Source organism: Pongo pygmaeus, chromosome 11 (assembly GCF_028885625.2).
Source record: "Pongo pygmaeus isolate AG05252 chromosome 11, NHGRI_mPonPyg2-v2.0_pri, whole genome shotgun sequence".
NCBI lineage: Eukaryota > Metazoa > Chordata > Mammalia > Primates > Hominidae > Pongo > Pongo pygmaeus.
In genome coordinates, this window is record NC_072384.2 from 91,357,946 (window position 1) to 91,382,699 (window position 24,754).

Sequence of the window (24,754 nt, forward strand, 5' to 3'; positions counted from 1 at the left end):
ACAGAGGTCTTCAACACAGCATCTGCTTGTATTGTTGCCCATTTAGCAGAATCTACAAAGGAAAGCTACCAATTCCTTGGTAGAAAGGGAAGAATTTGAGGTTTCTGAGTTAGGAGAAATGCTTGAGTACACACAGAAATCACTGCCGAAATTAATTTCTTTCTAGCAAGACCTCAAATTACTGTCACTAAATGGGCAGAATGCCAAAGTCATTCTTTACAGTTGGCAGGGAAAAAGACTTATTACCTAGCACATTGCTGTGCTAATCTAGATTTAAATGGTTTCATGAGCAGGAGAGATGGTAAGCAGAGATTTCACTAGAAAGTTAGATTAAGAAGATACATTCAATGACATTTCTAAAGTCAAAGAAACTGATTTTGTTTTAATTTTGCTAGAAAAGGATTATTGATCTTAAGCCAATGGGCAATGGCTTAGTATCATATCACAACACATGGAAAGTTTAAAAAATAGGATAATGAGGTTATGATGGGATATCTAGTTAACTTTGACTTCCAATAGGTCCTAAGATCTAATTAGCCATGGGAAAAGAAACACTTACAACACTCAAAGGAAACTGAGTTATAACTCATAAACAATTCATTTCTCAAGTGTTTATTGAGTTACCAGATACCAGTAGTAAACATAACTAAGATATTCCTTGTCTGCATGGAGCTTAGAGTCTTGGCCCTAAGATTGAGAGTCTGTGGCTGCCAGAGGACACATCCTATCAGGTAGGGAAGTCTAATCAGGAAACTATATTATGTTTTAAAAGTTTGTTTGCTACAGACCTAATCAGAACAGAAGTCAGATGTTCCTGTGTAAACATCCTTTAACTTGTTGCTGGGTGAAATACCCTATACCCTTCAGCAATCCAAGAATATTTTTCACTTCTGGTTAATTCACGTTTCTCTCCATACCTGTCTTGCTGAATGTGCCCTCCTTCTGCAAGTTATACCATCATTTTTCTCAACACTGTTTCAACTAGAGACTTCAGTTTATGAAAATGCCTGCGTTATATTTCCTTTTTTTTTTTTTTTTTTTGTGATGGAGTCTCACTGTGTCGCCAGGCTGGAGTGTAGTGGTGCGATCTCGGCTCACTACAACCTCCGGGATTCAAGTGATTTTCCTGCAGCACCACGCCCAGCTAATTTTTGTATTTTTAGTAGAGACAGGGTTTCACCATGTTGGCTAGGATGGTCTCAATCGTTTGACTTCATGATCCACCCACCTCAGCCTCCCAAAGTGCAGGGATTACAGGCATGAGCCACCACACCCGCCTGGCTGCCTGTCTTACATTTCTAAATATTCTTCCTTTCTTCGGAGGATTACTCTATTTCAGTGGTTCTCAAACAGCTGTGCATTGGCATCACCTGGGGAGTGTTTGCAAATTCAGATGTCTAGGCTGTACCCAGAGCAATTACATCGGAATCTCTGGAGATGGGGCTGCAGCAGCAACATTTTTAAAGCTCTGAGGTGATTCCAGTGTGCACTCAAGGTTGAGACCAAATGCTCTGTTAGACAGTAATCTCTGGAGTAAACTGCAGATTCCAAACGTGGTGTTCATGCTGCTTGGCCACTGTGTGAAACACCCTTGTAAAACACTGGGCCTCACCTACTGTTCATCTGGGCATGGTGGCTCACACCTGTTATCCCAGCACTTTGGGAGGCCAACGCGGGCGGATCACGAGGTCAGGAGATCGAGATCATCCTGGCAAACATGGTGAAACCCTGTCTCTACTAAAAATACAAAAATTAGCTGGGCGTGGTGGCTTGCGCCTGTAGTCCCAGCTACTTGGGAGGCTGAGGCAGGAAAATTGCTTGAACCCAGGAGGCGGTTTTTACTCAGTTTAAACAGAACTTTCAGCCAAGGCCAAATCCAATCAGTTATATGTCTATAGCAAATCTTATAATGGCCATCAAATTATAAAAAGTTAACTTTCCTTCTCCATGCAGTAAATACTTTTTCTTTTTTCCCCCCAGTTCCTTGAGAGAATCAAGATTTGTTTTTTCATTATATTTAATTGTTCCCTCCATTTTCCTTTCTAAGCCTTCTCAGATTAATCTTCAGTTTTGATTTTTAATAACTTTTTTTAAATAAATTTATTTGTGGGGAGGTTAGATTAGAGATTTGGTTGGGGATTTTTAGGTACTTTTACCTGCTTTTTAATACAGAGTTACAGAAGTTTTTTTCTTCTTTTAATAAATTATTCACATACATTCCCAGACGCCAGCCTATATTTTCCTAGATTCTCAGCAATGTTAGAACACATGGAGACATCAGGAAGCTCAGAGTGTTAGGAAACCAAGAAAATTAAGAACTTAAAAGTACTGCAAGTTGAAGTACAAGGGGTCGGAGTATGGAAGAAGTATTCAGATCCACATCAAGGCAAAAATGAAAATTTCTGTGATATTTTCCACCCAAGTGAAAAGAAACTGCTGGAGTATAGATAACATTTATTTTTTTCTTTGTTCTGTTGTTCTTCAGTTGACTGTAGGAATTAAGAGTTCTGCCTTTTAGAATACCCTGGGCATCTCTTTAAAAACTGGACAGTAAAGGGTGAGACTTTTTAAAAAAAATGCATCTAATTGTCCCATGGCCCTGCAGTTCCCATGAAAATGCCTTTTTTAGCTGAGCTGGTGGAAACCTTTCATTCCCTGTGGTCTGTCTCTAAACGGAAGAGGGAAACTGATGCATTAAACCATGGGTTGATGACACATGGATTTGACTGCAAAACATTCCAGTACCAGCTAGAAGTGCTGCCTGGCTGGCCACATGTGATCCGATGTCAGTTTGGAAAACAGATCAGTGGAACAATGATACCAAAAATAAGGTGAAGTGAATTAAAATGTATAGAGGAAAAAAAATCTAGCTGTACCTCCTGGTAGAACAGAAGACCAACTTCCCAAAGGAAGAAAATTATAATGCAAATACTCCAATACCACACATTTATGTTTGGACATTCTTATAACTGAAAAGATGGTCTGTGATTTCTGAGAAATATTTATAGCATATCCATAAAAGAACTGCTATTCTTTTTTAAAAAAAGATATTAAGTTAAAAAGTAAGTTGAACAATCTACATTGATTTCAGCTCGTTTTCTACATACTTATCTGACAGGCATTAAAACTGGCAAATATTTTACTGGGAAAATCTGATTGGTCATTAGTGTTCTGTAGACCAAAGCAGGCAGTAGTAGCTGATTATTTCACCTTTCATACAGTGGAGCTAGTTTAACACAGGCAAAGTGCTAATTACTTTCAGTTATGGACTCCTTATTTATCTTGCCCTCATAAACCTCACTGAAAGTGACCCATATATGGTAAGAGTATGATAGGCTAGATGCAATGATGATTTCAAATAAAAAAATCTAATACTTGGGCAAGAGTCATTGTAGTCTGGTAGGGTCACCTCATGATTATAGGATTTGTTTTCTAAATTGTTTTTAAAAGAAATTCTGGCTATAGTCAGCACCTTCTACTCTAGTTTCTTGCCTTCATTTGGTCCTTCTTATGCTAGAAAGCTTATCATAGAAGAGGAAGGAAACAATTTAAAGTAGATTTAAAAACAAAAAAAAGATGACAACTGCTATGATTGGTAAAAGATAGATAGATAGATAAGATAGATAGATTAGATAGATAGATAGATAGATAGATAGATAGATAAGATAGATAGATAGATTGAACTGTGTGAATAGCCAGCAATCCCTGAATCCCAGAGCCGGGCACCCCTCCCCATGTGTCAGTCTCATGAGTCAAAGTCTTATAGTGTATCTTTTATGGATATGCTGTAAATATTTCTCAGAAATCACAGACCATCTTTTCAGTTACAAGAATGTCCAAACTTGGCACGGTGGCTGAATCCTATAATCCCAGCAGTTTGGGAGGCCAAGGCGGGCAGATCACAAGGTCAGGAGTTCAAGACCAGTCTGACCAACATGGTGAAACCCCGTCTCTACTAAAAATACAAAAATTAGCCGGGCGTAGTGGCACGCTCCTGTAGTCCCAGCTACTTGGGAGGCTGAGGCAGGAGAATCACTTGAACCCAGGAGACGGAGGTTGCAGTGAGCCGAGATCACACCACTGCACTGCAGCCTGGGCAACAGAGCGAGACTCCATATCAAAAAAAAAAAAAATTCAAACTTAAAAGTGTGGAATAATTGGAATATTTGGATTATAATTTTCTTCCTTTGTGAAGTTGGACTTCTGTTCTGTGTAATAATATGTGTGTATTTCTTCCAGATATAAAAAGTTTTCAGATGAAAGCCTATTTTAAAATATTTCAGAAGCGCACGATAACATTGTTTTTCTTAAAATTTGCTGTATTTTAGTATATACCTGGAAGAAAAAACGTTAAGAGAAATTTTCTAAACCTTTAGCTAGTCATTCAATTTTGTAAATGTCTAAAAAGGAGACTATTTCATATTAAATGGTTTTCTCATATATTTTGAGGATTTTTTAAGTTTACATTCTAAAAAAAGCAATTCTTGTTTTGGAGCCTATTTCTTGATGCTGTGATATTTAAAAATGGACCGTGGTTAAGTGCATTATATTTTTCTATAGGAACAGCATTATAATCAGAAGCTGTCAAAGGCTTTAACACCAAATAAATCTTTGCAAGGACCAACAGCATATTTTACAGCAATAATATAGCCCAACTTCCCTAAAATAATAATATACACTCAAAATCCTGTAACTTTTATATAAATTTATTGACTCATTTACTATGCAGGAGACTTTACTGTATGTAAAAATACAGAAACCCCCAAGCCAGCATGTTATATTCAAAATTTGATCTCAAATGAAAGTGCTGAACTATAAGAAACACTAATATGTAATTAACATAAGTCATGGTCTTTGTGTTTGGACTGCTCACTGTTTCAAATACATTATATTCATCTACAGACTCCTTCCCATTTCTCTGTCCCAAATACAGAGGGACAGAGCTGCCACTTCTATTTACTGTCTTCCTTTCAATATTTATTGTTTTTAAAGAGCCTAAGAGTTTAAAAAATATCTGTCTTCCTTAAAGAGTTTAAAATATCATCAGCCTCCTTTGTTGCTAAGGAGAATACACAAAGGGGCCGGTATTTTTGATACATCTTAAATAATTTATATTGGAGAGTTTATGATTGATACTTGTGAGTATAAAGTAGTTATGAATCGACTGGGAATAAGATTTTCTGAGTTTTTGTTTGTTTGTTTGTTTGTTTGTTTGTTTTGATGTTGAAAGGATGGACTCAAAGTCTAGAATTCTTAAAAGCCCTAGCGTTTAAAATTTGGTTATATTATATACTTCTAAACATAGTAAGTGCTCACTATCCCAATCTATAATTGGTAACTATAGTGTGAAACAGCAGAGAACAGACACCTTGCTGTTTGCCTTTGTTCTCTAAAGCAGCCTCAGCTTCATTTAGGGAGGTTATGTAATAGAAAGCCCAGAAGGTACTTGTTTGAAGATGTTTCTAAGTTTTAGTTTTATTCCTTAGTCTTCAGGGATAAATGTGGGTAAGACAGTAGAGAAAAATTGCATGCTTGGAGCATGGGTGGAAAACTGGAGAGAGGAGATGAGTCATTCCTGGGGCAAGTTCCTGCCCACTTCCTCTTCTGGAGACTTTGATTCATGAGCCTGACACGTGGGAGAGGGCCTGTCTCAGGGATTGCTGGCTATTCACACAGTTCTTGACAAACCAAAAAAGTCTCCAAATATAAAGGTGCTTTGGGGCCTTCCTATTCATCTGGTGGTTTCTAGTCTCAGTTTAGCTATTTTATGAAGGAGAAGGGGCCCAAGTTGAAAACCAGGTATTAATTTAATATTTGTATTAATGGAAAAATGTGTTAGACCTATACAAGTTGGAGTTCTGTGAACTGCTGCCAGGCTATTCCTTAATTTTCTGCAGATTATTGATTATTCCTTAAATTTTTGAAAGTTTTTAATCATATGTGAAGTCCCATTTTCCTCCACATTTGAACAATGCCATCAACTTCAGCTTAGATCACAAGAGAGGTGTGTGTGTCTTTAGCCTTCACTTTGAGCAGTAATGATCATCTAGGTGACCCATGACATGTTTTGGAGACTTTGGAGGTGAGTTTGCAATAGATGCTGATTTCTGTGGGGAAGTAAGTTAATTTCTACATCAGTGATTGTGCTATTCTATTTTTGTTTGGGTTTTTTTTTTGGGGGGGGACGGTGTTTTTTTAGCAGTAGAGTAAGTTCGGACAGTCAAGTTTTTGTTATTAGGGCATCGCCAGGAGAATACTCTTTCCTTGTTGGTTTTTGAAAAGGAGCCTCAGCACGGTACTACACAGGGATGTGTCACTGGTGTGGGAAAGGGGAGTTACTTTTGGATCGTGATGGATCTCTTCACTTTTTGGTGATCCACCAACCACCACTGCCCCTGACTGTTTGGGTGGATGTGGACCTTGGATACATGTCATGCATGTTTTCTTTTTTTTTTTTTTTTTTTTTTTTTTTTAGCAACATGGCTGTTTATTTCACCTGGGTACAGGCAGGCTGAGTCTGAAAAGAGAGTCAGCAAAGGGTGGTGGGATTATCATTAGTTTTTATAGGTTTTGGGATAGGCAGTGGAGTTAAGAGCAGTGTTTTGGGGGCAGGGGGCAGATCTCACAAAGTACATTCTCAAGGGTGGGGAGAATTACAAAGAACCTTCTTAAGGGTGGGGGAGATTATAAAGAACCTTCCTAAGGGTGGGGGAGGTTACAAAGTACATTGATCAGTTAGGTTGGAGCAGAAATAAATCGCAATGGTGGAATGTCATCAGTTAAGGCTATTTTCACTTTTTTTGTGGATCTTCAGTTGCTTCAGGCCATCTGGATATATACATGCTGGTCACTGGGGGTATGATGGCTTAGCTTGGGCTCAGAGGCTTGACATTCCTGTCTTCTTATATTGATAAGAAAAATAAAACAAAATAGTGGTAAAGTGTTGAGACGGCAAAAATTTTTGGGGGTGGTATGGAGAGATAATGGGCGATGTTTCTCAGGGCTGCTTCGAGCGGGATTGGGGCAGTGTGGGAACCTACAGTGGGAGAGATTCAACTGAAGAAAGATTTTGGGGTAAGAGGTGATATTGTGGGGTTGTTAGAAGGAGCATTTGTCATATAGAATTATTGGTGATAGCCTGGATGGCATGTTTTCTTTTTCCTGATAATTTATAATTAGAAGCATTGGATTTTAAAGCTTTAAAGCTTCAGGCAAGTTATATGATGTATTATTATTTCAGTCAAACCGTTTTTATCCTGAAGAACTCTCCTCTAGCAAACCACAGTTCAGACACCACAGGAAGGTATTGTGGTCCTGTCTTTTGAATTGACTGGATATGGGTCTTGATCCAAAGTTTTACACTGATCAAAAATACAGCCTGAATGGTAAAAGCCATCATTTGTAACCATGAATAACTATCAATACATGCTCACTTTTAGAAGTTTATTGCTAATTAAGAACTGACTGCATTTTGTGTAATTTGTCCCTTTTTGCACCAGAATGCAGTAAGTATGACCTGTTTGCAGTGCTGGTCTGTTGCATGCTCTTGTGTTAATAGCTTCTCTAGCTGTGTGAGTTTTGCAGTAAGTGGTTGTTGAATAACCATGTGGATATAAAATACAGAATCCATACAGGAATTTTTAAAGGTTATGGGCAAATTTAATTTAGTTGTAACAATCCTTAAATTGTTTTGTAATTGTGAAGCTTTGCCTCTGGTTTCTAATCTGCTTGTGTGTATTTCATGGTCCTGTTTTAGAAGTGTACTTTGAGCTGTTCATAGCTACATAGTGTGTCTGAGGACACTAGTGCTTTCCTTTCCTTCTCATCATTTGCCATTTGATGATTTAGCATAATTGGGTTGAAATAGCTCCATGGGCACAGACTTGCCAGATAACAGATTTGCTCCATGAGACTGTTGTCTAAAAAAAAGTCAAAGATCTGCTCTTATAAGTTATTAATGTTTTACTTTTACTTATAGGTTTTATTTATAGTTGCATCATATAGAGACATACTTTAGCAAAGCAATTGAGACTTTCTGATATATGGAATGCCTTTATGCTGAGTAAATAATAATAAGGCATCTATACTAGACCAACTTCAGTTTCTAATTGAAATTGTTAGCTCTGTGAATTTGAGCACAGGGTTTTAAAAAATTTGTGTGAAAATGAGGACTGAGGAGTGCCCTTTGTATCTGACTATATTTGTCAAAAGTATTGAAAATAAATGTTTGCCCTTTAGTAAGACCCTTCAAGACATAAAACAAACAAACTTTTATCCTTGACTAAGTTTAGCATTAACAAGATAAGTCACTGATAATATATTCACGTGTGTTATTTATGAGTTTGAGTTTAAAGTTTCCTCTGATCACTGCGTCACTGGTGATTAGAAATTCCTAGCTGACTTCCAGGAAAGAATGTAGTTAGATGCTGCAGCGTAAGTATCATCTTTAAGTTTTCCTAAGTAAGACCAAAGTTGATTTTTAAAGATCAACTTTCAGAAGACTCTGTGACTTTTTCACTTCTATCACGTACGGAGGGATTTGAAGGCCAGTGACTCTGCCTGTTCACAAGGAGCAGTGAGCTTTGGCTGCACCATTACATGTGGGCTCTCCTTCCTCATTAGACCAGGACTGGCCACCACTGTGGGAGAAGAGTCCAGTTTACCAGTGGTGGAGTCATACTGTCCCTCGCTCCCACTGCCACCATCTTTGGGCAATAAAGAAAAATAGAGGTGAAAACAAGTTTTAGTGTCAGATCTACTTCTTCCTGGACCATGTGGTTCTTGATAAATTTATTCATTTGGTGCCCTCAGGATGCAGCAATACATTAAGCCCTGCAGATTGTTCAGAAATGATTTAGGCATAAAGCTTCTGTCAACGAATTCATAAGAGATTAATATGAAGGAGAGGCTGCTGAGACTTCTAAGAGTGATCAAGGGTGTGGGCCTTCTACAGAGAGAGAGATTGTTTCTTGTCAGGGAGATGCTTTAATCTTTGGGTCTCCATTTGGTAGGAACTTCATTTGTTCATTCAGTCAGCCAATACATATTGAGAACTTGCTAGGTGTGAGGTGCTGTGTAAGGGGTAGGAATACAGTGAACAAGAGAACATGATCAGCCCTCACCCATAAGAATGTACAGTCTAGTGAGGCAGATGTATATGAAACTAATCTGTAAATGTGTACACTTACACATACACACATGTTCGTATAACATGATTTACAAAAAGGGTTAGGATGCAAGAGTCAGAGTGAGGGATCTGTCCCTGGATGGGGACAATAAGGGGTCAGTTCAGGGGGACTTCCTTGAGCTCTGAAGTTTCACCTGAGAATGGGAGATTCAGAACTTGGTGACAGAAATTGTGGAGCTCACTGTGTCTTTGCTGATCCTTCAGCAAAGGAAGTGAGATTGTTTCTAGCTTTTCTGTTTGGGGTGCTTCTCTGTCAACTAAAAATCTTCATCCTTCAAATATTGCATCATTTGTGTATACTTCATTCATTCACTTACTCATGACCCACTCCTCGAGTGCCTGTGATGGGCAAGCGTCTGTCCTAGGAGCCGTGTGCTGGGCCAGAGTTAAATCTGAGAGATCATGTGTGGCATTTCTCATGGATTGAGATGTCTGAGTGTCATTGTTTTGAGAGAGCTAGTGGCATGGTTTATAAGGCTGTTTTTCATTTTCTCCATACAGGACAACAGCTTTGAGCAGTTCATTATTAATTATTGTAATGAAAAGCTGCAACAAATCTTCATTGAACTTACTCTTAAAGAAGAGCAGGAGGAGTATATACGGGAGGTAATGTTGAAATGCTTTTTTAAAGTGTTGGTCCTTTTTTACTCGTAATATAAATTCTAATTCAGAAGATAGTCTAAACAAGAAGCCATATTCAAAAGGCTACATACTGTATGATTCCATCTGTCATTCTAGAAGAGGCAAAGCTATAGAGACTGATTATCTATAAGAAGCTATAGAGTCAGGGATTGCCAGGAGATAGGAGTCGTGAGGGGGTTGTGGCTGCAAAGAGACAGCACAAGGGAATTTTGGGGACTGATTATGGTGGTGGTTGCTTGACAGTATACATTTGCCAAAACTTAGAGAACTGTATACCAAAAAAGTCAGTATCACTGTAAGTAGATTTGAAAATATTTTGAGACTTTGTTCAATATAAAAAAGTATTGGGTATTCAAATTTATAGTAAAAATAGGTAACAGTTATTGAGTCCTTACTACATAGCAGGTATTATATTAAGTGCTATGTATGGATTATCTCATTTAATGTAATCTTAAAACAACCAGAAGTAGTGTTTGCAGAGTCTTTTCATCATTAATTTAAAAATATATATTTGCTTTTCACCCTTTTATTTTTTAAAATAGCCAGTCTTTTTCCAAGTGTAAAATTAGTTATTTCAAAAAATAAAAAGGAATTGTTATGTTTATATTTTTATTTCCTTTTTTGTTTATTTGCCTTAATATTTTAGTAATGATATTACGTGTTTTCCTTTATTTTCTTAGTATCATTTTCAGCCATTAAGGACACTGAATTCTCTTTTATCTTTCTTTCCATATAGATTTTTCTAATGTGATTGTTATCCCCAGTGGCTTAGTAAAACAACCCATTTACTCAAAAGCTAAATCATAAATATTTCATCTTTGTTTTAGAGTACTCATTATGCTTCAGAAATGTTTTATACTTGTCTGGCACCTTTTAGTAACATAAATATTCTAAAAGCACGATTCATTCTTTTCCTGTCTTCTCCTCATGAAGAGAATGCCCAAACTTTGATGGGTAACTGAAAACAGTTTGTACAGATTGTTTAAAACACTTCTAAGAATATATAGGAAGATTCCTAGCTTGCTGTATGAATAGAAGACAAATAAATGTTTACAGTTATGGACAGAATGTAAGTAGACACAGAAAGATTACATTTGGCTTTATGGATTTGGCTTTGTAGCCACTGTTAGAACCAGTGGATAGATTTTCACGTCTTTCCTTATGTTGAAAATACTTTGTGGTAGCGCTGGCCTTTTTTTTTTTTTTTAAACACTTCAAAGAGTTAACTTCCCTACAACACAAGATTGACTCTAAAATTAATTTTTTTCCTTATGATTAGAGGTTCAGAACAGAAGAATCTAGGCTTTAAATTCTTGGGATCAAGTTCTAACTTATTTCCTTATAAACATTGTAAACATACACAAAGTAATATTGACCCAGGGGCCTGTTGAGTAAATATTTGGCCCAGGGCCAGTGAAGTGCATGGGAAATTGCTGCAGATGGGAGAGTGAAATGGAAGGCAGTCTCAGAACAGGTCAAGGGTGTTTGCTTCAATCAAATTATGTCAGTGGTAGGCAGCTGCATTGAGAAAGTTTTGGGAACTGCCTGTGACATTTGCAGTACCCATTCTATAAAGAAAATAAATTCAGAGAGGAAGGGAAATATGATAAGATGGGCAAAGTCTGTTTTATGGATGGTAGTGTCGTGGCTTCATCTTGTGTCATTGGATTTTGTTCTGTTTTGTCTTTTAGGATATAGAATGGACTCACATTGACTACTTCAATAATGCTATCATTTGTGACCTAATAGAAAATGTGAGTACTTAGGTACAGTTTTCTAAAGAATGTTTTAGTCCTATAATTCACCCTTATAAATGTTCTCAGTGCCTCAATGTTAAGCATTAGTATTTTCACTGTTATATATATGTATACACACACACACACACACACACACACACCCACCCCCACACCCACATATGTTAAGGAACTGCAGAGTTCTAGAGATTTTATTGTAGCCCTAAGAGATCATACACAGTTCTTGAACACATACATAGACAGCTGGATGTTTTGATACTTAGCCAGGATCCCCTGTGGCCATTATCACAACACTCTTTTATGACCTTCAGACACCAGGCCTTAAAGGTACCAGCCTTTCTTGTATGGTTGGAGCCCAGGTCTATTCCATGACTCCTGGGCATGTGAGTACTGATCAGTGTGGGCTCTGAGCAGCCATCCAGTTTTTTGCCAAATCAAAATATCCATTTCATTCCCAAAACTCTAATGACCTCTTAACATACTATTCACCGGGTATTATATTAAGTTTAAGAGACATAAAGGGACAACCTCTGGAGCTGAATTAAGTGAGACCCCAGAAGTGGCTTAAGTGCACCTGTAGCATTGATTCAGATCATACACGCAGAGGGCATTGCATGTGTGACTGCAGGTGGCCAGGGACCTGGAATTTTTCAGATGACCCAAGTATGTGCATATGCAAAAAGGCTTAAAGTGTGAAAAATTATTGGATAATTTCGAGTAAGCTTTCTGAGTCCACGATTTTTGTTTTTAGATCATATTCCGTAGTTTATTGTAAATGAATTAAATGTAGGAAGACTGATTTTGTGTGTGGAAAACAGGAAACTAATTTATGCTTAGGATTACTAATACCTGACTTTGAATAAGTAATTTGAAACAGTGTATAAGCTTTATTATCCTGCAGTCTTTTTAGCAAGACCAGTTTAGTGAGATGAGTGCTGTGTTTCAGGAATACAGTCACATGCTCTGAATGAATATTAAATCATTTTCTACTCATCTTTTACAAAGCTTTTGGGAAATATGTAATTAGCCAGTATTTTTTTTCTCAGTATTCAAGATATTCCTAAAAGTTGTTTCTCTGATTAAATTAAACATTAAAAACAATATTCTAAGGCATCACTATTTTTCAATAAGAAATAAACTGTGTTTCAAAAAATCTGAACAGTGTTGAATGGGAACACTAATATTCCACATAAGCAATTCAGATCTCTGATTTTGGCTCTGAAAAGTGAATTTCCTGAAAATTTTCCTGGTACATTTTGTGAAGGAGGTAATTTGCTATGGGAATCTTAATTTTCAGAATTTCTGGTTAGTATGTTTTCCTTGATAAATATAACCTTGCATTTAATTATTCTCTTTTAAGAAGGGGAGAAAAAGAACAGTGGTAATGCACTTAATTTAACTAGATTATCTCAGCCAAAAATCCCCTTGCTATATGATTGAAGAAGCTCATGTTCACATAGGAACCTGGGTATATAAAGGAAATGTTTCCTTTCAGCATCATTAAACAATAATGTTTGTGCTGGGGATGTTATGAACACACTTGATTCCTGAGAGTCCACACTTCCCCAGGGTTTTGTGTGGAATGAATAAATGCTGGTCAGAGGATGTCGTGGCCTTGTGAGCAGAAGGGGAGAGGAACAGAGGACTTTGCCTGGGTGGAAGTAGGTGGGGTTGATGGTCAGTGGAGTGGATTGTTTTTGGAATCAAGACTTATGACCCCATAGGGGCAGTCCATGGAGTAGCAGTCTTTATTTAGCAAAGTAGAAGCTTCCTGACTTCTGATTCAGTTTAGGGCTGATTACTCTTGGAATAAAAATGACCACAGGGTCTAGATATGCAACAAATACATTTTCACTTATGTTTAACATCCATTTAGAAATTCCACATGAATTTCTAAAATCTAAATCTATATGAAACAGATATTCTTGAAATCAGCTTGATTGCAGTGATTGTTAAAAACAGCATCTCAAATCACAGCATTTTTTTCTAGAAAATAAACTTTATTTTGAACACATGAACAATTTGGAAACAGAAAACGAGTTTCCTTCTTAAGAGTGAATCAAATAATGGCCTTAGAAGACTGCTTTGTGATTTGAGACATGTTATAGAGGCTGTATTGTCACATTCATTTCTGCTTTTAGATTTGTTTTTAAATCTTTGAGGTCCAACTTGTCTTTTTCTAAGAGTATAAATTTCAGTCATCATCAGGCTAAGGTGTCTGAGGCAACTCCTAGGTACTGTTGTTCTGTGTGGGGAGAGGGAAACCAAGAAGACACACTCTTCCCAACCACACCACCATACACACACCTGGGATCCTTCGGGAAAGAGCTGATTCCTGTGGCTTTTGTTATTGTTTCGATTCTCTGCTTTTTGTTATAACTGAACAGACTTTTCTTGTGACTAAGTTGATTGTGTTTGATGGTGTAATTAGGAATAATTATTAAAACAATACAGTGAGGAAGGAAGGAAACTTTATTTCCGTTTTCCCAGAACACAAATGGAATCCTGGCCATGCTGGATGAAGAGTGCCTCAGACCTGGCACAGTCACCGATGAGACCTTCTTAGAAAAGCTGAACCAAGTATGTGCCACCCACCAGCACTTTGAGAGCAGGATGAGCAAGTGCTCTCGGTTCCTCAATGACACGTCTCTGCCTCACAGCTGCTTCAGGATCCAGCATTATGCTGGAAAGGTATGGGGGAGCTGTGAGCACCCAGTCAGGCCTGCCAAGTTATCCCTGCGAGGAGGCTGTACCTCAGAGATGGGTGTTCGAAACCCCATTAACTTGTGAGGAAAAATTGAGCTGCTAAAGTGGTTGAATCAATAAATGTTCAATAGAAATAGAATCTGGACCATGTTGACTAAAATCTTATTAATGTAGAAAATCGAAAGCAAAGCTAATGGACTTAATGAAGAGTCTAAATATATTTTTGAATCATCTTTATTATTTTCAAACTCTAAGCTATCCTATAAAAAATACCAATTAACACTATTGAAGGAGATTTGCCAGTACAAATTAAGAGTCAATAAAGACTTAAGGCTTTAAAAACACAAGCCATTTAGCAAAAATAATGAATTCTTTGAGATTTTGAAATGACCTTAGGGAAAATATTTACCTTTTTTAAAAAGCACTTATTTATTTGGTTAATATTTGGGGGAATTAATTTTATGTCTAATATATAAAGACAATGCTAAAAACAATCTTAATTGATTAATCTTTAGAATCCTGAAAGAATATTGATTAGAGCTAATGCTTCCTTTTTCATAAAATTGCAAACTTCAAAGGGAAAAAAACTTCTTGATTATACATTTGTAAAAAGTATATAGTACCTGAATTACCTTTAATTTCAAAATGTTAGAACTTGGTACTTTATTTTTTTTATTAGCCTATATTATTAAAAGATAATTTCTGATCAGCTTTTCTGCTGCTTCAGGATATTTATGAAAATGTTAGTATTGTTTCTATTTTGCCCCATCTACTTTTAAACAGACTAGAATTGGTATATGAAAACTAAAAAGTAAAAGTAAAACCCCAGAATATGTTCAGACTCTTAAAAAATGCAAAATCCATTGAAAATGTTATGATAACATTTTTGGAGTTTATTCTTGCGAATCCTGAATGGTAATAGAATTTATTTTGATCTTGTCTGTGATTTAGACAGATGGAATTTAAACTTAGAGGCGAACTCATTATGAGAGTGTGACTAACGTGTCAGGGATTTTTTGATGGTGAAGGAAGTGGCTGCAATGTAGATAGTCTTGGAGTATTTTTAATAGTTGTTTGACATTATAGCATGCAGTGTGCCTGTCATTGAGTTACATGTGCTGCTTATAGGTGCTGTACCAGGTGGAAGGATTTGTTGACAAAAACAACGACCTTCTCTATCGAGACCTGTCCCAAGCCATGTGGAAGGCCAGCCATGCCCTCATCAAGTCTTTGTTCCCCGAAGGGAATCCCGCCAAGATCAACCTGAAAAGGCCTCCTACAGCAGGCTCACAGTTCAAGGCATCCGTGGCCACTCTGATGAAAAATCTACAGACCAAGAACCCAAACTATATTAGGTATTTCTGGCACATAAAACTTTCACAGTTCAAATGTGAGAGCACCCCGAAGGAATATCATTTTTCGCTTTGCTTCAATCTGAGTGTAGCCGAAGCAGAGGGTAACTAAAATACTTACAGATTAAATAATACCTTATCTGGGATTGGCTTAAAAAATGCTCCACTGTCCTTTCCCCTAAAGTAAGAAAGCAAAAAAGTAAAGTGTGGTGGAGAAGATAGTAGATACTTAATGAAGCTCAGTGGTTGACACCTAGGGGTTTTCAACTTTCTGTATGTTTATTATTATTTTTTTAATGGCAAGTTAAAAAACAAAATGTATGTTTTTTCTGGTCAGTGTTTTGCAGAAAACTCTTGTTGGCTTCATTTGGGATTCTTGTTCTATTAGCTTAGAGCACAGCATTGAAGCAAGTGCTTTAGTTAACAGCTCTGGCACTTCTTAGGAGACATGCACTTTTTTCTTCCTTGTGAGAGGTGTAGGCCTGGAGAAAGTAATGATTCCTAAAGCAATCTGAATTTTTTTCAAGGCAATAGAAAGACCTTCTTAAAAGGGACTGGGCGTGGTGGCTCACACCTATAATCCCAACACTTTGGGAGGCGGAGGCGGGTGGATCACCTCAGGTCAGGAATTCGAGACTAGCCTGGCCAACATGGCAAAACTCTATCTCTACTAAAAATATAAAAATTAGCCGGGCGTGGTGGCGGGAACCTATAATCCCAACTACTTGGGAGGCTGAGGCAGGAGAATCGCTTGGAGGCAGAGGTTGCAGTGAGCCAAGGTCGTGCCACTGCACTCCAGCCTGGGTGACAAAACAAGACTCCATCTCAAAAAAAAAAAAAAAAGGGAAAAAGGCTTCTGGGCTCTTCTCTTTTTCTGCTTCTAGGGCATCTTAGACAGAACTCTGTCTAGATTTAATAAAGACCAACTAGGATTAGAATTTGCTATGTGTGTATTTGGTGAGCTAAATAATAGAAGGTATGTGTCTGGTGGGTCAGATTTCATAGAGCACACCCATACCCACAAGTACCTTCTATAGTTGTCTTTGAAAATGCAGTTATGAGGAAACTAGAGTGAAGAATATTTTTGTGTTTAGTGTGTGTGCCTGATATTTATATTTACAGAAATGTAAGTAGACAAACCCTCTGGTTTGATTGCAGTCAGATTAGAACATATGTTGGAGAGGATCCTAGTTTAAAAAAAATCCAAGAAAGTTTCTGTGATGAGTTGCTTTTGTTATTCTCAATTGAATGAATTTTTTTTGCATCTTAACTATATTTTATTGAGGTATCATTTATGTGAAGTGATATGCACAGATCTGAAGTGAACAGTTCAATTTTTTTTTAACCATTATATGTACTTTAGTAACCACCACCCAGGTTAAGATGTAAAACATTTCCATTACCTCAGAAAGCTTCTTCATTCCCCTCCTTTTTTTATTTCTACAGCTTTTCTAAGAAATCTTAATTAATAAACCCCAAGGTTGTGAATATATTATCGTATATTTTCTTCTAGAAGCTTTATAGTTTCAGATTTCATATTTAGGTCTGTTTCCCCCCCATGTAGATATCCTGTTGCACTAACACCATAATGAAAACAATCTTCTTTTCCCATTGATTTGCTTTGTGGTCTTTATTGCTAATCTGTTGAATGTATATGTAGGGGTCTGAACTTACTAGGCTGTTCCATTTATCTATTTGTCCATCTTTATTTAAGCCAAAGAGTAGACATTATTTTTATAAATGGTAAAAGAGAAAGCATAGTAACACTGATGCCAAACTAGCTAAGATGTAGTTGTCCACCTAAGTGTGTAATTTCACAGTTGTAGTTAGGCAGCCATAATCATGAATGTTTAAATATTAGTTAGGACACAGGGATTGCTGCAGTATGATCCAAAGCTAGCAATGATTTAAGCAAGATTGATGTTTATTTCTTAAGTAACTTCTAAGTATGAGGACTCCAGAGCTGACAGGGCAGCTCCTTCTGTTTTGTGGCTCTGCCGTTTCCTGGGCGTGTTCCTCGTCTGCATGGAGGAAGATGGCTGTCACCATGTCAACATTTGCAGCCAGCAGTAAGCTGGAGGAGACGAAGGGGAGTGCCCATCCCTTCTTTTAAGAACACTGACTAGAGGCTGCAGACGTTACTTCCCCTCTGATCCTAGTGGCCAGAAGTTGCTCACCTGGCCACATCTACTTGCAAAGGAGGTTGGGAAATAAAGTTTTTCCCTGGGCAGCAAAGTGCCCTGTTAAGAAAGGAGAACAGATATAGGGAGGAAACAGTGTTTTTTATCTTTTTATTGAGGTATAATACACATACATTAAAGTGCATGGATCTTAACTGTACAGCTTCTTGAAGTTTTACAGATATATGTACTTGTGTTACCCCATCCAGACCAAGTGGTAAAACATTCCCGTCAGTCCAGAACGTTCCCTTGTGTCCCTTGCATGTTGATCCCCCACTACTCCCTCTCCCCAGAGGTAACAGCAATACTGATTTTTAACCATGGGTTAGTTTTGCTTGAACTTGGTATAAATGGAATCATAACTACAGCATGTACTCTTGTGTTGGGCTTCTTTTCACTCAATGAAATGTCAGTGATACTTGTCCACATTATTGCATTTATTAGTGTGTTCTTTTTAAAATTACTGTGCCTGCAGTATTGTATTTATTTTTAGGTGGTTGTAAAATGATTTGAAATAATTTCAAAAGTAATGACTAGGTTTCTTAAGAATAACAAATAATTGTTTTGCTATGAAACAGTTATATATAATACTTTGTGAAAACATAGACAATTATATCCATAAGAGGCAGTTTATAACCTAAAATCTTTGTCATCTTTAAGGTGTATCAAACCGAATGATAAAAAAGCAGCACACATATTCAACGAGGCTCTAGTGTGTCATCAGATCAGGTACCTGGGGCTTTTGGAGAACGTCCGAGTGCGGAGGGCAGGCTACGCCTTCAGGCAGGCCTATGAACCTTGCCTAGAAAGATACAAAATGCTTTGTAAACAGACGTGGCCTCACTGGAAAGGACCAGCCAGGTAAGAAATTCAGTGACCATATTTAATAATGAATGTTTTAAGTGGTCAAATAATACGGTTTTTTTTCACATGCTGTTAGATAAAACAGAATTTTATGAAAAACTGGATGTAACCTCTGTTTTGGACCTTATTCCATTAGGATACCGTTTTGTGCTAAGGTCAAAACAAGACTTACCAAATCCACATTGGGACTTGTATGGCAATAATATTAATTTTTAGAATATGCCCAAGGTAGGTTGGTAGGAGGTGGTTTGTGATTTGATACATTTATATTTGTGTAGAAGCATAGAAGGGTGGAATTAGAGACAGGTTGGATTACCACTTGTCACTTTTCCCATGAAGAATTTGGCTGCAGAGAGAATCAGTGGATGGGTGAAGGTCCCTCTCTTTGCCTATATCTATACCAGTTAATCAATAGACGATAACGAGCAGGTAGGATTCACAGTGTCAGCATTACTGCTAGGAGAACTGGATTAGAGAATGTAGCTTGGACCCAGGGCCATACAGCTTTCAGCTGGTCTGTCCTGAATTGCATTTACTCATCCAGTCCCAGACGGAGTGCTGGACACCGCAGGCCCAGTGGTGCATCCCCATGTCTTGTGAGCTCTCCACAGGCAGAGAGAACTGTGTACTGACGGGCGGCTGCTGCAGGAGAGTAATCAAGCCTTATTCCTTCTGCCTTCACCAGAGAGGTTGCTCCTCTGCAGGCTGAAGAAGGCTTGCCCCTGAATACTGCTGGAGGGCTGACATGCCTGTTTCATTTCCTAGGCAGGAAATGGGCGATTTTCATTTAACTGTACTGGTATTGCCTACACATTATTCTCAGTGCACCTGGCCTTTCACAGGAACATCAACAAACTTAGGACGCTTACCTTGTACTATAAGAAGATCTAGAAAGTCCAGATGTATGGTGCGGTCTCTGATGCCTAATTTAGTACCGTAATTTAATGTAGGATTTGGGTACTGTTTCAGTTCCCATTGCTAATTTCCGGGCTATTATGGTAAACAGGTACCATAATACAGAATGTGTATTCACTCCCTGCCTGGTATCTAGTCTGCAGGTGGGTGGAGTGAGGTTTAGTTCTAAAGACTGATGTTGAAACCGGGGTCCAGGATGGAGAGGTCAGGGCCAAGTCCAGTTCTTGCTCCTACTGTGTAAGGCCCACGTTCCTTAGCGTCCCGTTGGTCTAGGACTGTTTCTTGGTCTCTGCTTTTATTCTCAGGGGCAGAGACAATGTTTAAAATATTTTCAGGAATTAACTGAGTGAGTTTAAAATAGATCTGAGTTTCTTGCACACCCTCCTGGCCAAGGTTGGTACATCATTATAGGTATTTTTGATACAAGTATTGCCTCTACTAATGAAATCAAGAAATTGGCTTTAATACCACATTTTCTTAGAATACATAGTTCTGAACCCAAATTTACTTTTTCAGTGTTTACTGGATTTCGTTTAATTTGTGGAAAGTTCTTTGATAGATGGATGATTGCTGAAAGAGCAATTACACTTGGAAATGAAGCCATGTTTTATACCACTGAGAACCTGATACCATGATAGAAGATAAAACTATTTTTGTAACTCAGAAAACTCACTGTTTTTGTTTTTATTTTTTTAGGTCTGGTGTGGAGGTCCTATTTAATGAACTAGAGATTCCTGTGGAAGAATACTCCTTTGGTAGATCAAAGATATTCATCCGAAACCCAAGAACAGTATGTAACCAAAACCTTTACACTCTGAATTTAAGTTGGAATTGTATAGGAAAGTTCTTAAAATACATTTAACTTTATAACATTATATGAGGGGCCACCACGAATGCCACAAAACTCTTGTTTATCTACAAATAACCAAGAGGCAGGGACAGATAAGGGTAAGGGGTAGTGGAAGAATGCGTATTTTTTATGAACCATCAAAGTCTTTGCTCTGACAGATTGTACAACACTTAAGAAATCACAAAGAAACTGTTAGGACAACAGTACAACATTCATAGCAACTGCAGGTAAATTCAGTCTGTATTTGTAATACCTGAATTATACGTTAATTTTAAGAACTACAGCCCCATTATTTAGAGATACAGGGAAGCACTAAAATGAAAAATTTTTTTAAGTAAAAAAAAATACTTTTAGCATTCTACCTCATAGAATCCCAAAGAAATCTTTTTGTCAATGAATAGATGAGTGTGAAGTATAATGAGTATAGCAGATGACTGGTAATTTGGAAACGTTAAGATTTTGGAAAGTATTTAATTCATTTAAGGGAATTTTCCAGCATCTACCTTCCATTAGTAATTTGCATCCTCATAGACAGTGTGAAGGTAAACTTAAGCTCAATTCAGCCCGTCTCTGATTTGTCATAAATTCTGAATCACTGGAATAAAAATTGTAAGTCTTTCATGAATTCATCAAAATAATTTTCTCATGGACCATTATCCATATCATATATAATGCATATGGTTATTCAGTTCTTTTTTTCAATGTAATTGACTCCAACATCATGGCATTTTGTCTCCTGAAAATTCCTTTCCTGTATGCTGTGAGGTTTCAGAGGATTTTTGATAAGTCCATCTATCATTTCTTGTTAGTTATTCAAATTAGAAGACCTGAGGAAGCAACGCCTGGAGGACTTGGCCACTCTCATTCAGAAGATATATCGGGGGTGGAAATGCCGCACACACTTCCTGCTAATGAAAAAAAGCCAAATTGTGATTGCCGCCTGGTACAGGAGATATGCGGTAAGAGTCTCAGTCATTTTAAATCAGTAATAACAATGCTAATTTGCCAACATTTATTATGTACTTACCATGTATGTGATTTTTACATACTTAATTCTGCCAACAACCTCATGAGATAATGGATGTTCTTAATGGTTCTTTTTTTTAAAGATGAGAAAACTAAGACACTAAGCTGTTAAGTAATTTGCCCACAGCCACATAGCTATAAGTGGTAGAGCTGGGATTTGAATCCAAGACAGTATTAGAGCTCACGTTCAGTGTACCACACCGCCTTTCACTGATCTAGCTGTATTTGGTTGGAAATAACATTTGTAATTTGGTCATCAGATTGGAAGAGACAATATCCTTTAAGCTTTTGATTTGGTTGGGCTAGTTTTTCAAAGTAATTGGCTATTCTTTATTGTAGAAGCTTTAAAAGTGGCTTTAATTCCAGAAAGCTAATGCCATGTTTTTGTAGATTTCTGGTTTTGGTTAAAGGATTGCATTCTCTTTAGTCCTTAGGTATCTGGCTCTATTAACTACAGGGAAAGATTCAATAATAAATAATGTTTACCTAGTTAATATGAAGTTTCTTTTTGTCATTTCCTTCCTCACTTGATTGTAGAGGTTTTGTTGAAGGCATACCACAGGTTTGAGAGAAGCCTGAAGGTTTGCCTCAGGGTTAATTGAAACTTGGGCTGTGTTCTCACAAAATGAATTAAGTTTGCACTCACATCTCCTTTCTTATATTCTTCCTCTTTTTCAGCCATAAAGAGACTTTGCTCTAGGGCTGTATATAATCAAGACATAATTTACGCTGACCTATTCTCACATGATACATTTTAGTTTATTATTTCCAAGTTTTATAAATTAATGAGGTATTTAAGTGATAAAGCTAAAGAAAATCAGCTTGAGAGTATCTTTACAATGGCTCATGCTAGTTAAGGTTATAACCAGCAGTGTGTAAGTCTTAAAATATGAGTCTGCCCAGCCATGTGACTGATAGAGTCATTCATATGCATTCTGCAGAGGCACTTTGGACTGTTGTCACCCAGCCTGGTGGCCGTGGAGTCTCCTCTGTACACATAGTACCACTCCTTAACTCTGCTGCAGATTCATAATGCTGTTTTCTGTTTGCCTGAGAAAGGGAGGACCAACAAGTAAACAGTCCTCAAGGAGCCCTTTTTATAATTTCTTATTTTGAGGTCATTAAGAAAAGTTTACAAGTGTGCTGGATTCATCTGTCTTGAATTCTACAAATATTTTTGAAGCACGTTAGCAAGGTGGACAAAACAACCTAATTCCTGACTTCCTAAAGTTTATATCTAGTGAAAGACAATATGCATTTAAGCAAACAAATAATCAGAACAATTATAGACTGTTGTAAGTGCTAGGAAGGAAATAGAGAACTGACATAAAGAATAATGGGGAGGCGGGATGTGACCTAAGCTAGAGTGGTCAAGGAGAAACTTCGGGGAGGGGCCATTTGATCAGAAGGATGAGAAAGAACAGGCAAAGCAAAGGAAGCTCAAGTACTATTTGTACCTTTTCTCCCAATATAAAGCTTTTATATCACCAGATTTTAAAAAGTCACTATTTATCATTAGTTCATGATGTCAGGAGTTATGAGCAATATTAATTTGTAGAATGAAAACTAATAATGGCCCCAGTTTTAGAGAATGCATTAACTTTGCTCTAGTGTTACATCTCTTTCAAAATTTGAACTACATACCTCAACCACTTCACTACATGTTACTCAAGCCAGTGATTAAACTCATTATTTTCCCTCAACCAGATAACTCAAAAGATTTCTTGAATGCTCCTTTTTAGTTGCTGATTACTTTTAAGTTATTCCATATTTTGTAATATTTCATGTTTCCTAGAGATGAATTTTCAAGTGAGATATACTTATTTTCAAGACATTTATTAATTAAAAAAGAAAACACAGAGGTACCAAATGGATGTCAGAGTGATGGTCAGATACTGTAGCTGTTCTACAGCTACGTCTGTGGAATATTACTCTGGGGAGAATCCTAGAGATTTTCCACCTCATTTAACAGCTGGGGAAACTGAGGCCCAGAGAAGGTGAGTGGCTTGTCTGAGGTCCCAGGGTCCTCTTGGATTTTCTCCCTGGCATCCTTTTTTGTTCCTCTGCCCATCTATTGATACCATCACCCATTACCTCTGATCTTCCAAGACATAGCCTGGAAGCCTGGGAAGGCATCTCTCCCGCCTCAGAGAATGGGGGCTGAGCCAGCTAGCACTTCTAACATGAGGGATTCACAATGTAACTTTAGTACTTTGAAATGCTGTGAATTTTCATTAGGGATGCCCATGTTTCAGTGTATATTCCAAAGTGAATACTGTAAAAGCTCACTTTTCTAGGGAGTATTCCAGCAGCCTCCACTCCAGGGCATCAGCCCTAGAAGTAAGAAAGGCCTCTGGGCATTGAGCTTGTTGAGCCAGAGCTGGGAGCCTCACTAGGTCTTCTTTGACCTTCCCCACCTGGAAGTAACCTCTGCTGCCTCTGAGCCTGACTGTTGTGCTCTCTGTGCTGCGTCTCTCCCAGGGTACTGTTTATCCTTTATACTGTTGACCTGTGTCCACTTCTACTCCTTGAGGGCAGGGATGCAGTCAGATGCACATTTAGATCTTCATGGTTCTATTAAAAGGCTTTATGCATAGTAGAGGCTCAATATATAAATATTTAGTTGACTGATAGCAATTTACTTAAATTTTTAGCTGATTTTCCAGCTTGAGGCAGAGTAAAAGTAGCAAACCTAAAAGAAACTAGGGAGGTTTAGAGGTGGGTCCAGTAAGTAGCATGGTGAGAAATGACACCAAGAAGAAAGAACACTCAAAAGCAGATGCAGAACTCAGTGGGTTTTCTTTCATTCAGTATGCATTTACTGAGTATCTGCCGTGTGTGGAACCCTGTATTATAACAGCATGAGACAAAGAGAATAATGATAATAATGCTGTGTCCTGAGTCATTTAGGAATTATTTTATTTAGCATCCTTAAAGCATAGTTTGGATTAACTGTAATAATATTGGATTGTTTGATATTTTGGTTTCTTTATGTATTGGTTTCCAGAAGGAGTATGGATAATTAAGAGTCAGTTAGACGAAGTGAGCAAATACCCTTTCTCAATCCTTGTATGCGTTACAGATATGTAACTACAACTGCCAATATCTTCCCCTTTTATCCTACAGCAACAAAAGAGGTACCAGCAGACAAAGAGTTCCGCCTTAGTAATTCAGTCTTATATCCGGGGTTGGAAGGTGAGTTTAAAAGAAGTATGCTTTATTTATTTTGGGTTTTCTGGTTTTTCACAAAGGATAATGTCTTTAGGCTCACCCTGCAG

The 24,754-nt window shown here is 37.6% G+C and overlaps 1 protein-coding gene across 11 annotated transcripts in view; it reads left to right on the forward strand.

Moving 5' to 3' along the window:
• The window catches only part of MYO1B (myosin IB), a 178,165-nt gene that overhangs the window by 126,804 nt on the left and 26,607 nt on the right, over positions 1 to 24,754 (forward strand). For all 11 annotated transcript variants that reach the window (XM_063647753.1, XM_063647749.1, XM_063647756.1 and 8 more), the window contains exons 14-21: positions 9,689 to 9,793; positions 11,521 to 11,583; positions 14,074 to 14,274; positions 15,418 to 15,644; positions 18,482 to 18,682; positions 20,297 to 20,390; positions 21,260 to 21,409; positions 24,603 to 24,671. In XM_063647753.1, the coding sequence (XP_063503823.1) occupies positions 9,689 to 9,793; positions 11,521 to 11,583; positions 14,074 to 14,274; positions 15,418 to 15,644; positions 18,482 to 18,682; positions 20,297 to 20,390; positions 21,260 to 21,409; positions 24,603 to 24,671 (1,110 nt within the window). The remainder of the gene's footprint in view (positions 1 to 9,688; positions 9,794 to 11,520; positions 11,584 to 14,073; positions 14,275 to 15,417; positions 15,645 to 18,481; positions 18,683 to 20,296; positions 20,391 to 21,259; positions 21,410 to 24,602; positions 24,672 to 24,754) is intronic.